General features: G+C 44.9%; 1 protein-coding gene across 5 annotated transcripts in view; it reads left to right on the forward strand.

Annotated features, from left to right (window-relative positions):
* The window catches only part of cpne4a (copine IVa), an 86014-nt gene extending 72827 nt beyond the window's left edge, over positions 1-13187 (forward strand). For 2 of the 5 annotated variants that reach the window (XM_023964637.2, XM_078933673.1), the window contains exons 13-16: positions 579-630; positions 4880-5013; positions 5380-5616; positions 7950-13187. In XM_023964637.2, the coding sequence (XP_023820405.1) occupies positions 579-630; positions 4880-5013; positions 5380-5616; positions 7950-8081 (555 nt within the window). In that variant the 3' untranslated portion in view covers positions 8082-13187. The other 3 variants (XR_013648444.1, XM_078933671.1, XM_078933672.1) reach the window with 3 other exon arrangements.
* The last annotated feature ends 3229 nt before the right edge of the window (positions 13188-16416 follow it).

Genomic DNA, 16416 nt, shown 5'->3' on the forward strand with positions numbered 1-16416 from the left:
TTGCTTCCTCTCTGTATGAAACCCCTTCCCCACATGGGGGGGGGATTCACTTGCTTTCTTTTCCATAATGATTCCAGTGCAGTTATTTATTGAAATGAGGGGAACGTTACTTCTGGTGTTCCTCAGGGCTCTGGACTTGGCTCACCTTTTATGTTTTAATGCACCTTTTCTTTTTAGCAGGATCCTCAGGGAACCAGCTGGATTCCAGAGAATAATTACAGACAGAACTTACCTGTATTTAACCCGCAGAGATGATATTATTAGCATTTCTATGTATTTAGAGAAATAACATGTTAAACGTGGAAAGTGCTTCTACAAACAAGTTTAACATCTTTCAGATGAGAACTAAGAATATTGCTAAAACAATAAGTTGTTCTCTAAAGACCCATCAGACAAACGGACTCGGAGTTTTGCCGTGTCTGTTTTTATGCAGATGACGCCTGTTTTCTACAAATCACCAAGAACCTTTTTTTGTTTTGATTAAATAATTGTCAATGAATTTTAGTCACAAGCACAAAAATATTGGAGTCATCTGGAAATGTTTTATGTCCGTCCCCCCCCCCCCCCCCCCCCCACAGGTCTCCCATGACTTTGCCGTGAATTTTAATGAGGATAACCCGGAGTGTGCAGGTGAGGCCTCTAAACCAGACCATTGTCTGCAGTGTATCTGTCATGTTGATGTTGTTTACTGTTGTGTTTGTGTGTGTAGTTCAATTCCTTACATCTAAACTGGTTGGACAGTTTCTTGCTCTTTATTTTTGTTCATTTATACATTTTAAATTATTCTGAACTCTTTTTGTTTGTTTGCATCTGACCTTATTAACATCACAGTTCGTTTTTACCCGTTTTAAGATCCACAACCTGAAAAGTATTAAACACTTTAATAATTGATTTAGTCAAAATATCTGGACAGAAAAATAAAATCTTCATTTATTTGTTTTTTTGTTTCTCTTGAACCAAACATTTGTAAAGAAGGGAACCATGTTTGTTCTCTTCATCTCCTCTCCCAGCCAAGTATTGATCAAAACGATCAGCCCTTAGCTTTGATCAGCCGATAGCTTCTCCATCTGTGCCCTGACCTCCAGAATCCCTCAGGAAGATGTCAGCAGAAGCTGTTCCTGTCAGAAACCGATTTTAAAGCAGAGCCCCCTCCAACGTTTGACCCAACTTCAATGCAACATGTTTATCTAGATTCTTTGTTATTTGGCTGCTCCCTGTAGGGGGCGACACTGAAAAACATATCCAACCCTCTGCTCTGCATCCCCCACCGTCATGTGCTCCTCCTCTACATCTGTGAGCCTCCTCTTTGGTCTGTCTCCTCTTTCCTGGTGTCTCCACCTTCAGCATCCTTTCACCACCATCATCATCATCATCATCACTGTTTTTCCTCTTAAACTTCTCCATCTGCTTCCTTGCGTGGATCTCCAGAACATCTGATCCTCTGATGGATCCACTCCTGATCCATCCTGATCCTATGGAGAATGTGAAGTGAAACACAAACGTTCCTCAAAAGAAGAACATGAGTTCTTCTTTCAAACTAGAAAATAAGTTAAAACCTTTTTTTGTTTATTTACCTCTTCAGCTGACTCAAACGGTTCAGATGTTCGGCTCATTAAGGACATTTTGATCTCTTCAGTTCACGTCAACATTTGGTCCATTCTAACCGGTGGCTGCAAAGGTTTAGCTGAATCACGAAAGCATAACTTCAGCTATAAACATAATTCCAACATCACATTGTTTGGTTGAATTAAAATCTATTTACATTTTTAAACATAACATAAATCCATATGTATTTGTTTTTAATGGAAGTGTCCGTTTCCACACTGGTATAATGTATCTCCACACTTTTTTATTTGCTTTAGTTTGTGAACTTTAGCCGTTCACATTTTGGATTTTCTTTGTAAATATTTAGATGTAGAATGGATCCTAACTTGTTAAGTTAATTTAGGTTAACTGGGTTTATTTGGCAGAGGTCCGGTCTTCTGATACGTTTACTTTGCCTGTTCCATAAATGGGCAATTGGGCGGGGTTTAGTTAAGTGAGAGGTTTGTTGGCTCCAATCAGAACCCCCCCTGATAACGTCTGAACATTAGCGGAGTTCTGTGCAGTTCCAGCTCCCTCGTTTCAATCAGTTCATTATTTGTAAAGCACAGAAGCAACCAAAGTGCTTAACATAAAATCAGAGACAATATGATACAATAAAGAAACAATAAAACCATAAAACAACAAAAGAATAAAATTAACAAGCTGACCCACTAAATCCACTCACTGGAGTTAAAAGCTTGACTAAAAAGATGAGTTTTTAAAAGTGACTTAAAATGACTGACGGTTCTGGCAGACCTCACAGAGAAGGGGAGAACGTTCCAGAGTTTAGGACCTGCAACTGAAAAGGTTCTGTCTCCCCGAGTCACAAGCCGAGTCCTGGGAACAGTTAGAAGCATTTCATCTTCAGATCTTAGGACTCGACATGGACGATACACATGGAAAAGCTCAGAGAGATACAGCGGTGCCAGACCATTCAAACATTTAAAAACCAAAAGTAAAATCCTAAAAGTGATCCTAAAGACACAGGCAGCCAGTGAAGAGAGCGTAAAAGTGGAGTGATACGCTCACACCGTCTGGTCCCCGTTAACAGGCAGGCCGCCGAATTCTGAACCAGCTGGAGACGGCGAGCAAAGACGGTCAATGCCACTGTAGAAAAAGTTACAGTAGTCCAGTCTGGAGAAGATCACAGCATGGATCACTTATTCCACAGCATGAGGAGGAAGATATGGCTTAACTTTGATTATTAGCCTCAAGTGCTAAAAACTAGACTGGACCACTGCACTGACCTGCCTGTCAAGGTTTACCCCAAGATTCCTAATAAAAGGAGCATCTGAGGGGTCCAGGGGGCCAACAGCACCACAGCAGCCTGTCAGGAAGTCAGACTTTCCAAAAACTAACATAAAAGAGGGCCTAAAACTGAACCCTGGGGTTAGGGTTAGGGTTAACCCTAACCCTAACCCCGTGCTTGAGTGGAGCTTCTGGAGAAGAGTACTTTCCAACTTGGACAGAAAAACTCCGTCCACCCAAATAAGATCTGAACCAACTGAGTGCTGTGCTCTTCACACCGACAGAGTGCTCCAGTCGGGATAATAAAACACTGTGATCCACTGTTGGAAGCAGCAGTGAGATCTAAAATAAACAAAACAGTGGAGGCCCCACTGTTTTGTTTGGTTGTTTCTTTGGTGAAAAGAGGAATAGTTTTGTCTCCTTCCAGGTTTTCCCCCCAGCGCCTGAGGGGCATCGAAGCGCTCAGAGGAAATCTTTAGCAGCCATTCCTTTAATTAACGCCGGATCTCAGTGACTTTAAAGAGTCACTGCTGCCTCTGAACAACAGGTGGAAGAAACTTTTCTGTCCAAACAGCTTTCAGCTGCGGTACGTTCAGGTGCAGCAGACCTGCAGATGACTTCATACCACACCAAACATGTTTCAGAGGCACAGAGCTCAGCATCAACAGTGATCATTCTGCTAAATGATCACAAGTTTACCCCCACAAGGTGCTTTATTTTGAAAATCAAGCTGGGACTTCTGGGAGAGATGCCTTCAGCTATTTCTCTGTACTCCGCCCACAGAAGGCAGCACCTTCACCTCCTCTTCAAGCCGGTCTGATGACCAAACTGGAGCCAGGTCAGCTCACTATGTAACCACTAGGGGGCTTTTGACACGATCCAGTTAGCTGTAACTTCAACAGATGCGTCATCTTTGGAAGAGAATAAACACGACAACAAAGTTTGAATCAGAGCTTCACCAGTGCAGATTGTTCAAGTCCCAGCTGTGCTTACGGGTGGAGCCGGGCCATCAAACCTGTGGGGGCCGTGCAGGTGACCCACAGGAATATTAAGGTCAAATCGCTCTGTGAACCTGCAGGAGGGGGGGGGGGGGGGGTTCTAGGGTCATGCTGCGGGCGACGGGTCAAAGTGAGGAGTAAGGGGGGGGGGTAAGGGGGAGATGCAGGAGAGTTGTACAGATTTTTCCTTTTTGCAACCCCCCCTCAAATCCTGAAGACTGAGGAGCCCGTTAGTGCTGTTCCCATGATCCATGCGCGCTCCCTGCTGCAGCCTGGTTGTTAGAAACGAGGACATTAGAAGCTCAGAGTGTAGTTTGTGTGGACGTCCTACAGATACACACACGTGTCACGTGCACGCCCCAAGCGTGCAGCGTTTGCACGCGGCCAGTAAGTCCTCATGTGGCGTAAGGACGCCGTACGACAGCATCACCACAGCGTCATGAGTGTGTGTAACTTCAGTCATTCATCACGATTCATTTACCTCATACATGACAATAGCACGCTCCATTCTCACCCTTAAGGTGGTCGTGCGAGCCTCAAGGAAAGTGAGAGACTCACCTGTGCTCCCCTAAAGATGCAGCTGCTCTTCTACGACCCTAAACGGACCCAGATGACCCACAAACCCCCCAGAACCCGTACGGGTCTACGGCTTTACCGTTTACATCTGTGTTTAAAAACCTGTACTGAGAAGATTTTTGTTTCCTGTATTTTCAGGATAGAAAGCGACCTAAAGTAGGTGGGAGGGGTCAATTGACAGGTGAACGTCAGGTAAAGAACAGCTGCACTGGGCGTGTCCCGCCGGCTCAGATTCAAAGAAGTGGGGGTTCGATGATGTCATCAGGATTAGGGGGCAGAGCTGACAAAGCAATGGAGCACATTGGACACCATCGGGTCACATGACCACATGTCTCTGGCCACGCCCCGTGATCCTTTTGTGGGCGTTAACGTTTGCGATCCAACTTTGTTTTGGATTTGACATTTCCAAATGAAGCGAATGATCACTGTGGACGTCCTGTTCTCTGATCGTCACCCTTTCTGCTGCCCATCAGGGATCCAGGGGGTGGTGGAGGCGTACCAGGCCTGCCTCCCCAAACTGCAGCTCTACGGCCCCACCAACATCGCCCCCATCATTCAGAAGGTGGCCAAAACGGCCTCTCAGGAGGTCCACACCAAAGAGGCCATGGTGAGGTTCTCCTCCAAAGCCTGACGGGCTGGTGTGGCGTGTTTTGGCTGGACTTCCTGTTTGCTTCCGTAGGTCGTAGACTTGGTGTTTCTTCTGTCTTTTCTTTCTGTCAGGGTGTCACTCCTGGTTTCTGTTTAGCTCAGCTGCCTGTCGTTCGTCATCAGTCCCACAGTAAATATTCGTTTCCATTCGTTCCTCCTGGTCAGTGTTTCTTCTCTTCTTGATGCTGGATGTTCTTCCGTTGCCGCTGCTTTTCTTTGTTTTGGTGGTTGACTGCGGCTCCAACATGGAGGACAAACGGTAAACACACACAGAACCCGAGCGGGATGGACGCCGGTGCTGACTTTGTCCTCTGACGCCCCCCAGCAATACTTCATCCTGCTGATCCTGACGGACGGCGTCATCACAGACATGGCCGACACCAGGGAGGCCATCGTCCAGGCCTCCCACCTCCCCATGTCCATCATCATCGTCGGGGTCGGGAACGCCGACTTCAGCGACATGCAGATGCTGGACGGCGACGACGGGATCCTGCGCTCTCCGAAGGGGGAGCCGGTGCTGCGGGACATCGTCCAGTTCGTCCCGTTCCGCAGCTTCAAACATGTGAGTGCGTGTGAGGCGGTGCTGGTTCTGGAAAGGCCGTGTTCCTCCCAGGAGCCTCCTTCCTGTGCTGTAGCCTGGCTGGCTTCCCGTTTGCTCTGTTTTCCTGTGAGCTGTTGGAGGAAGCGAGGCTCAGCTGAAGCTTCTCTGGGGTTTAACCTCCATGGATTCTTCCTCACCTGGAAGCTTCACAGTTTCAGATTCTTGCAGCCAAACAGAAAAGTAGATTTGTTGATGTGCTGGTCTGAGGTCAGGAAAGCCACCTGAACATTTCTGCAAACCCCACTGCAGTAGAATGGATCTAATTGAATGGGTTGGGTCAATAAGGGCCCAAGTCCAAGAAGTTTGTTTTTCCAGGAAATGATTTTAATTGCATAGCTTAAAGGGAGGCTAAAGCAAATGATTCATACTTTACCCAGATTTAGCTCCAGTTCATAGCTTCCAAATGCTAGAATATGAAGCATCTCACTTTTATCATTACAGAGGACTAGCAAACCAAAGTCTCTGGACTTGGGCCCTTCTTGAATTAAACGGGGGCGCTGCCATATTGGATAACTAGTGCTGCCATCTGTGGGATAAAGCTAAACCCATGCAGGAGAGGCCCAAGTCCAGGAATTTGCATTAATGCATTTTAAATGTCAAGCATAGTCAATACATTACAACGGACTTGGGACTTTTTTGCACATAATCAGATAGCTTTTCCCTTGAAGACCATAGAACATATAATATCTCTATTTTGGCAAATTGTGGACTTGGGCCCCTTTTGAACAAACCGATTCAAATATCTTTACTACTAGTGTTTGACTCACTCTGTGGCCAAGTGTAGAGCGTCTGCTTTTAAATTGGGAACAGGGTTCAAACTAGCAGTCAGGTCAGATCCAGAACTGATTTATTCACCTGTTGATACCTGTATGCATCTGACCTTATGACCTCATCTATGACCACACCCACAAAGGAGGGGCTAAATGCAGGGTAAAAATTGGTGGTGGTGGGGGGGCAGCCAAGGGGATTTTCACTTTGAAGTGTTTATTAATAGGATTAAATAAATGTAATCGAACTGTTTTCTGAAGGACTTTAAGGTGTCTCAATTTCAATTTTACACAGAAAAAAAAAATTAAATTACATTTTAAAAATGAACAAAATAATAGAAAATACATATACATAAATGACATATATTTATTGAATACTTGTTTCCATTTGCTTTTGTCGTGTATAAATGTATTTCTAAGGATTTTGGATTCAAACCTTCCTGACTGAAAGTGTTTTTTACTGCTTCAAAAGGAGGAAATGACCTGATTAAAACGCCAACGACTAATTTGATCTAAAAGGATCCGACGTTGATGTTTTATGCAGGAAAATGTTCTTTACCCTTTAATTCAACTGAACCTCATTTACAATGACAACCAGGCTGAGAGGCAGGAGAACAACAACAGTAAACAACAGTAAACAACAACAGTAAACAATAGTAAACAACAACAGTAAACAACAACAGTAAACAAGAGCTTCTTTATTTGGCCCTGTCTTTGTGACGCCCCCCTCCGTGGTGGTGGTGGGGGTCATTCGATTGGAAAAGAAGCTGCAGGAACCAGAAGTGATCATCTTCACGGCTGTTTGCCCCCCCACCCCCCTACCCCCACCCCCAGCTCCTGCAGAAATTGGATCTTCATCTACCCAATGAGAAAGTCTGCAGAGTAATAAACCCAGAACAGGGGGGGCTGGGGGGGCAGGAGTGGAGATGACAGTGGCAATTTAACATTTAATCAAGCTGCATAAGCAAACATGCAGCTGCAGAGCAAACATGCAGCTGCATAAGCAAACATGCAGCTGCAGAGCAAACATGCAGCTGCAGAGCAAACGTGCAGCTCACAGATGCAGCCATTACCCAGACCCAGAATAGAAATAATTAAAGACTTTCAAATCACACGAGTCAATATTTTATTCACAGCAGAACAAAGATTACTGAGAAATCTGACACGTTCATTTGCTGAAGAAGCTCAATAATAAACCTTTTTAGAAAATGAAGAACGTTTCTGTTTGATAGATCATTTCCTGTAAGAATGAAATCTAAATGGGACGGACATGGTGGAGCGACCTGCCAGCTGTCCTGGTCTGAACCCCTGAGGAAGACTCAGCTGGTGGTGAAGATGATGTGACAAATGTTTCCATCCTCAGCTCTGCTGCTGTGGCTCCATGTAACGTAGAGGAGCAGAAATGAGAGCAGAAACCTTTTGGAGGAGGGTCCATGTGGTCTTTATGTGAGCCCAAAAACCTCTGGAAGGGTCTGTGTTCATCCCAGAGAAGAACAGGACTGACTCACATCTTCTCCTCTTCCTCAGGCCTCTCCAGCTGCTCTGGCGAAGAGCGTTCTAGCAGAAGTGCCCAACCAGGTGGTTGACTACTACAACAGCAAGGGCATCAAGCCCAAAGTGCCCAGCCAGTACCAGTCTTCCAGGCCGTTTGGCCCCTGAACAGCGCCGAGCCGCCGCCTCTGGACTGAAACAAATGTTTACCGTCTTCTGTCCTTCATTAGCGCAGACGCTGAAGGTGCTGCAGATCTTTTACAGGGAAACGCTGGATCATCTCAGACCTTCTGGATCCTCTCAGACCTTCTGGATCATCTCAGACCTTCTGGATCTTCTCAGATCTTATGGATCTTCTCAGACCTTCTGGATCATCTCAGACCTTCTGGATCATCTCAGACCTTCTGGATCCTCACAGACCTTCTGGATCCTCTCAGACTTTCTGGATCCTCTCAGACCTTCTGGATCCTCTCAGACCTTCTGGAGTATCTCAGACCTTCTGGATCTTATCAGATCTTCTGGATCCTCTCAGACCTTCTGGATCATCTCAGACCTTTCTGGATCCTCTCAGACCTTCTGGATCCTCTCAGACCTTCTGGATCATCTCAGACCTTCTGGATCATCTCAAACCTTCTGGATCCTCTCAGACCTTCTGGATCGTCTCAGACCTTCTGGATCGTCTCAGACCTTATGGATCATCTCAGATATTCTGGATCATCTCAGACCTTCTGGATCCTCTCAGACTTTCTGGATCCTCTCAGACCTTCTGGATCCTCTCAGACCTTCTGGAGCATCTCAGACCTTCTGGATCTTCTCAGATCTTCTGGATCTTCTAAGACCTTCTGGATCATCTCAGACCTTCTGGCTCATCTCAGACCTTCTGGATCCTCACAGACCTTCTGGATTATCACAGACTTTCTGGATCATCTCAGACCTTCTGGATCATCTCAGACCTTCTGGATCCTCTCAGACTTTCTGGATCCTCTCAGACCTTCTGGATCCTCTCAGACCTTCTGGAGCATCTCAGACCTTCTGGATCTTCTCAGATCTTCTGGATCCTCTCAGACCTTCTGGATCATCTCAGACCTTTCTGGATCCTCTCAGACCTTCTGGATCCTCTCAGACCTTCTGGATCATCTCAGACTTTCTGGATCATCTCAAACCTTCTGGATCCTCTCAGACCTTCTGGATCGTCTCAGACCTTCTGGATCGTCTCAGACCTTATGGATCATCTCAGATATTCTGGATCATCTCAGACCTTCTGGATCCTCTCAGACTTTCTGGATCCTCTCAGACCTTCTGGATCATCTCAGATATTCTGGATCATCTCAGACCTTCTGGATCTTCTCAGATCTTCTGGATCATCTCAGACCTTTCTGGATCCTCTCAGACCTTCTGGATCCTCTCAGACCTTCTGGATCATCTCAGACCTTCTGGATCATCTCAGACCTTATGGATCCTCTCAGACCTTCTGGATCTTCTCAGATCTTCTGGATCATCTCAGACCTTTCTGGATCCTCTCAGACCTTCTGGATCCTCTCAGACCTTCTGGATCATCTCAGACCTTCTGGATCTTCTCAGATCTTCTGGATCTTCTCAGACCTTCTGGATCATCTCAGACCTTATGGATCATCTCAGATATTCTGGATCATCTCAGATATTCTGGATCATCTCAGACCTTCTGGATCATCTCAGACCTTCTGGATCATCTCAGACCTTGTCTCATTCCACCACAGAGGGCTTCACAGGTCCACTCGGTTCTGAGGGACTGAGACTTGTGTTTTATGCAATGGAACAGCCTGGAGAAGAAGGGGTTAGAGAGGAGCAGAAGGTCAAATTCAAACGTCAGAGGTTCTTCCTAGATCCTAAATTAGAAAGCAAATCCAGGATTTGAACTTTGATCGTTGTGGAGAGCTCAAGAGATTTTTGTTCTTCATCAGTAAAAAGAGGAACTCTGATGTTGAAACCTCTTCCACAGAACTTTGTGGTTCCTGTTCTCCAAATTTCTGCAGGACCTTCAACACAACCCACCTGCAGTTTGGACCTGCTTCCAGTTTCTCATGTTCCTTCCTCTCTGGAACCGTCCCATTAACTAAATATCCCCCCTCACACCACCACGCACGCACACACACACACACATGCCCTCAAAGACCGACACTTTTACTTCCTCTTTGAAACTGGTTTCAGATCCAAAGAAAGTGGAACCAACCACCGTCTGACCATAGGGGCGTCTTCACAGAATTAAGGTCCTCGCCACTCACGCCACTGTTAAACTGCCCTGCCTTACTTCAAATGAAGCTCCATCCCTTTATTTTTTTTAGGTTCATTTAGACTCATAATTGGCTTAAAACTACAGTTTGATTGACGTGTTACAGTCCAATCAAGAGCTCTAAAACTGACTAGGTGGGCGTGTCCTATAAACGTTCAGGTGTTAACGAAGGTGTGACCTTCTTTCTGTGTCCAAATCAACACATTTTGAAGGATTGTTCTGGAGAATACTGTTCTGGAGAAGGGTCACACCCCCGGTGATCTCCTCACCGCAATATCAGGTGTGGGCGTGGCCAATCAGTTCAACGTGAGGCATCTCAGCAGGGGGCGTGTCCCCTGCTGAGATGCCTCACGCTGAACTGACCCTGTCCCGTGTCCCATCTGAGGATTATTTATTTACCCAGAAATTGTCCCATTGAGACGAAGAATCTCTTTTTCAAGAGATCCTGGGAGCCCTTTGAAAAATCAGTAAAGCAACATTACAGCGGATGCTAACATCTTTAGCTGCATCCAATTTTTAAGATGTGGTAGATAAAATAAAAAAAAGATGCAACCCTCGTAAAAGTGAAATCTTCTAAATAGAATAATAAACATGTCTGCATCTTTGTTATCTGCATGTGTGAAACAGCGAATCGCTGAGAATCCAGCAGAGCGGCGCGGCTTCTGGTCCGGAACAACCGTCTCCATAAATCCGTATTTGAGGGAAACTCTGGGTTTTGTCTGGAACCAGGAGCTTTATGTTTCTTCGGTTTCCTCGCTGAGTCTTTTCTCCCTGGAGAAACTTTCCAAACACGTTTAATCTTTTTGGTTTTCATTTGTTTTTTAGCTTTGAGCTAAACGTTGCGGCAGCTTAAAGTCACGTGATTCGTCAAGACAGACGCATGTGGAGAACAGAATCCGGTAGTTTGCCAAAATAAAACTTTCTTTAGTGGCCGGTCTGCGGGCCGGGCCCATCCCTCTGGAACTCTCTTCCTCTCAGCCTCAGATCTGTGGACTCAGTGTTTTTCTTTTAAAAAGCAGCTAAAAACATATCTTTTTAAAATAGCTTTTTCTTAATTTCTTTTTAACATGTGTTTTTACTGTGTTTTACTGTTGTTTTATCGTGTTGTACTATGAAGCACTTTGTGATTTTTATCTGGAAAGGTGCTATACAAATAAAGTTTATTATATTATTATTAAATGACGGTCAAATTGCCCACAGACACCACATACACCAACCCCCCTAGTGCCCCACAGACGCTGGCTTCAGTCTGAACCCACCGATCAGGTTCTATCGGTTTACCTTCAGCAGGAGCTTCTAGTGGGGAATGGACCCTCCGGGTCAGAGTAGAACCTCTCCGGGCTCCAAAGAAAGTTTCCGTAAAAGTGCAGCACCTTCAGCGCCTGCCGTGCATACAGACCGGGTCTGTCAAGAATATCTGTCAGGAGGATCTGTTAAGAGGATCTGTCAGGAGGATCTGTTAGGAGGATCTGTCAGGAGGATCTGTTAGGAGGATCTGTCTGGAGGATCTGTCTGGAGGACCTCCACGGCCGTGAAAAAGCACACAGACACCTGACAACCCAAACGCTGCTTCCCTGCATGACAGGTGGGAGGCGGTCAGTAAAGGAATGTACCCCCCCCCCCCCTTTTGTAAGAGTCGATGAGCATTTTGGGCCCCTGAGCTGCCTTGAGGGGCATCTGCACCCCCCCCCCTGCCTCTTTTGGAAAGCTGCAGCAGATGCATGAAGTGTTGTTTTGCATGCAAATCTCCATGCAGCCCCCCCCCCCTCCCGTGGTTCTGTTTTCTGCTATTCTGTGAGTAATGTTTACACCGCCCCCCCTCGGTGGCGTTCCTCTATCTCGCATGCTCAGGTCCGTGAAAATGTGAGTAGATTTAAAAGCACAACCCGGATCTTGGAGTCGACTGTAGATGATAGATTTAGTGTCTGAACGCCCGTCGGTCCTCAACGTTCAACCACAGGAGAACCAGCTCCAGAACCCAAACCGGGACCTTCCACCCAGATGTTGGGTCAGCTGATGGAAGAACAGCAGCCCAAGTGAATCGGACATGTGGATCAAAGTCTGACGCATGAATGAACGTCTTCAACAGGACTATGCTTATGTCAAAAAATATCCATGAATTCAGTTTATCTATGACATGAAATCAAAGTGATTAATCAATTTCTATATTTACATTTCTTTTATTTTTAAACTAAAAACATTTTAATTGAATTTAAGGCTAAAACTGCTGAAGTTTTAGTAAATGAATGTTTTGTGAGACTAATTTTCATGAGAGAAACACGTTTTAAAGGAAAACTAAACAAATATTTCTCTTAATATTTTCAATGAAAATGTTCCTTTTAATTAAATTGGACTTTAAGTAAAAAGGGAGCCAGTTTACCATCGTGCTGGTTTGCGGCGCCTTCCGTCCGTGAAACCCGGGTTCAACTCCGGGCTGCTCCCTGTTCCCTTCTCTACGCCGGTTCCAAGCCCGGTTTGAGAAGGTTGCGTCAGGAAGGGCATCCGGCGTAAAACGTTGCCAAATTTACCATGCGACTTGTTCGCTGTGGCGACCCCTGATGGGAGAAGCCGAAAGTGGAAGAAGGACTTTAAGTAAAAAATTAAACAGGATTTTAATTGGTTTGATTTACACACAGCTATTGAATTCTTCTTTTAATGTATGTTAAATGTTCTAAGTTTAGTTTAAATAAATTTAAAAAATAATTTTTGTTTTACTGAAAACTTCTTCAAATTGGCAATAATAACACATGTATTATATAAATATTGTTTCTGGTTCTTTCAGTGTTCGTGTTTCATAATTTTATTTTTTCTCATAAAATGAATCAAAGTCAAATCTAAAGAGGAAAAGCGGTTTGTGTCCCGCTGGGATTTCCTGTTTAGTGCCTCTGTGGTTTGACAGAGTGAAGCAGGACGGGTGGAGGACGGGTGGAGGACGGGTGGAGTATCTCTGTGTTAACATGCAGCGTTGAACATGACTTATGCTAATAAAAGGTCTATGAATGCTCTCTGTGTCTTTGAGTCTGTGATTGAAGGCTGCATGGAAAACACAAAAATGAAGCTCACCCCCGATTTTCAAAATAAAAGACTGCGGCTCAGAGCGTTTTGTGCTTTGATTGGTTGGTCCTTTAAAAAGTTTAAGATTCTGCCTCAGATGAATCTTAGTCAGTCAGTCGGGCAGATAGTTGGTAAGTTAATTAGTTAATCCGGTAGTTTGATAGTTGGTTAACCAGCTAGTTGGGTTTTTGGATCACTGCCATCAATCTCTCACACCTGTGATAATTAGTTTACCAGGTGAGTTCAGTTAAAGGAAAAACTACTAAAAAGGAATGTTCCACATTATAAACAGAAGACTTGGCTCCCAAAATAGCAATGATAGAAAATCTACATTTTGTTCATATCAATATCACTACAATATATGTTTAGATGGAAGTTGACCTATGAAGATGTTTTTGATTGAAAAATCTTTGGATGTCCGAATTTATGAGCTCCTAATGCAGCAAATCCAACAAATGACCATTTTCAGTTCTTTAGACTCTTAACTGTTGTGTTCCTCTGATCATGTGGAACCGTGACTCTGAAGGTTTGTAGTTCAGAATAAAAGACTGCTGTCTTTAGGAGGTTTGTTCAAGAACATTTGATGTAAACTCTAACAGTTAGTGACTTGAAGATGATGCTGACTGTCATTTTGGGCTGCATTTTAGCTCAGACGGTAGAGCAGGTCGTCCATCAGCCGCCCCCCCCCCCCCCCCCCCCCCCCCCCGAGCGCAGCTAGTCTGCAGCTCACCGCTCCCCCCAGGAGATGGATCAAAATGCGGAGAAGAATTTCCCCAATAGAGTATCAATTTACATTGAGGATTTAGAAATATCAGAGAAAAATAGCATTTGCATCATAATTTGGAACGCGCTGTGATTGATCGATCGGTTAGTCAAACGGTTGGTTCTTTTGTTAGTTCTGTTTTTACTTCAGTGCTTTCATGCATTCAGGAAAAATCCTTTTTATCCAGAAGCTCTGGGTGGGAGAGTTATTGGAGAGTCTGCAGCTGCCACAACAACACATCTGAAATCAAGCAGGAGGAGAAGGAGGAGGAGGAGGAGGAGGAGCAGGAGGAGACTGAAAGCAGCAATTATTAGAGACAGGAGGACAAAAGGCAGAGAAGCAAGAGGCCAAATCTGTTGTCACAGCAAACAGGAGCATAGGGAAGAAAACATCTCAGCAGGAAGACGGATTCTCACTTAAAATAATCCCCTTCACCCTCACCCTCTTCATCAACATTATCATCACCATCATCATCATCATAGTCAGGCACTGAAGATTCAGTTTCATCTGGATGAAATCGTCTTGACAGTGTTTTGCTTCAAGTTGGGAACAGATTTTCTTTTCAACAAAAATGACTGTTACACCCCTGTCTAGGAGGTGTACGAGGTCTACAAACAAAACAATATTATGGCCACAGCCGTAACATGACGAACAACCAAGAATCTGATGACTGGAAGAACACGTCTGTGGAAGAACACGTCTGTGGAAGAACACGTCTGTGGAAGAACACGTCTGTGGAAGAACAAGTCTGTGGAAAAACATGTCTGTGGAAGAAAACGTCTGTGGAAGAACACGTCTGTGGAACAACACGTCTGTGGAAGAACATGTCTGTGGAAGAAAACGTCTGTGGAAGAACACGTCTGTGGAAGAACACGTCTGTGGAAGAACAAGTCTGTGGAAAAACATGTCTGTGGAAGAAAACGTCTGTGGAAGAACACGTCTGTGGAAGAACAAGTCTGTGGAAAAACATGTCTGTGGAAGAAAACGTCTGTGGAAGAACACGTCTGTGGAAGAACACGTCTGTGGAAGAACACGTCTGTGGAAGAACACGTCTGTGGAAGAACACGTCTGTGGAAGAACAAGTCTGTGGAAAAACATGTCTGTGGAAGAAAACGTCTGTGGAAGAACACGTCTGTGGAAGAACACGTCTGTGGAAGAACACGTCTGTGGAAGAACACGTCTGTGGAAGAACAAGTCTGTGGAAAAACATGTCTGTGGAAGAAAACGTCTGTGGAACAACACGTCTGTGGAAGAACACGTCTGTGGAAGAACACGTCTGTGGAAGAACACGTCTGTGGAAGAACACGTCTGTGGAAGAACAAGTCTGTGGAAAAACATGTCTGTGGAAGAAAACGTCTGTGGAAGAACACGTCTGTGGAAAAACATGTCTGTGGAAGAAAACGTCTGTGGAAGAACACGTCTGTGGAAGAACAAGTCTGTGGAAAAACATGTCTGTGGAATAAAACGTCTGTGGAAAAACAAGTCTGTGGAAAAACACATCTGTGGAAAAACACGTCTGTGGAAGAACACCTCTGTGGAAGAACACGTCTGTGGAAAGAACACATCTGTGGAAAACACGTCTGTGGAAAAACACCTCTGTGGAAGAACACGTCTGTGGAAAGAACACATCTGTGGAAAACACGTCTGTGGAAAAACACCTCTGTGGAAGAACACGTCTGTGGAAAAACACGTCTGTGGAAGAAAACGTCTGTGGAAAGAACACATCTGTGGAATAACACGTCTGTGGAAAAACACCTCTGTGGAAGAACACGTGTGTGGAAGAACACCTCTGTGGAAAAACACGTCTGTGGAAAAACACGTCTGTGGAAGAACACGTCTGTGGAAGAACACGTCTGTGGAAAAACACCTCTGTGGAAGAAAACGTCTGTGGAAGAACACCTCTGTGGAAAAACACGTCTGTGGAAGAACAAGTCTGTGGAAGAACACGTCTGTGGAAGAACACCTCTGTGGAAAAACACCTCTGTGGAAAAACACGTCTGTGGAGAAACACCTCTGTGGGAGAACACGTCTGTGGAAAAACTCCTCTGTGGAAGAACACCTCTGTGGAAAATTATGTCTGTGGAAGAACACGTCTGTGGAAAGAACACATCTGTGGAAGAACACGTCTGTGGAAAAACACCTCTGTGGAAAAACACGTCTGTGGAAGAACACGTCTGTGGAAGAACACGTCTGTGGAAAAACACATCTGTGGAAAAACACGTCTGTGGAAAGAACACATCTGTGGAAAAACACGTCTGTGGAAAGAACACATCTGTGGAAAAACACGTCTGTGGAAGAAAACATCTGTGGAAAGAACACATATGTGGAAGAACACCTCTGTGGAAAAACACGTCTGTGGAAGAACACGTCTGTGGAAAAACACGTCTGTGGAAGTACACCTCTGTGGAAGAACACGT

This window comes from Oryzias latipes, chromosome 16 (genome assembly GCF_053564925.1).
Source record: "Oryzias latipes strain Hd-rR chromosome 16, Olatipes_Hd-rR_3.1".
Lineage (NCBI taxonomy): Eukaryota > Metazoa > Chordata > Actinopteri > Beloniformes > Adrianichthyidae > Oryzias > Oryzias latipes.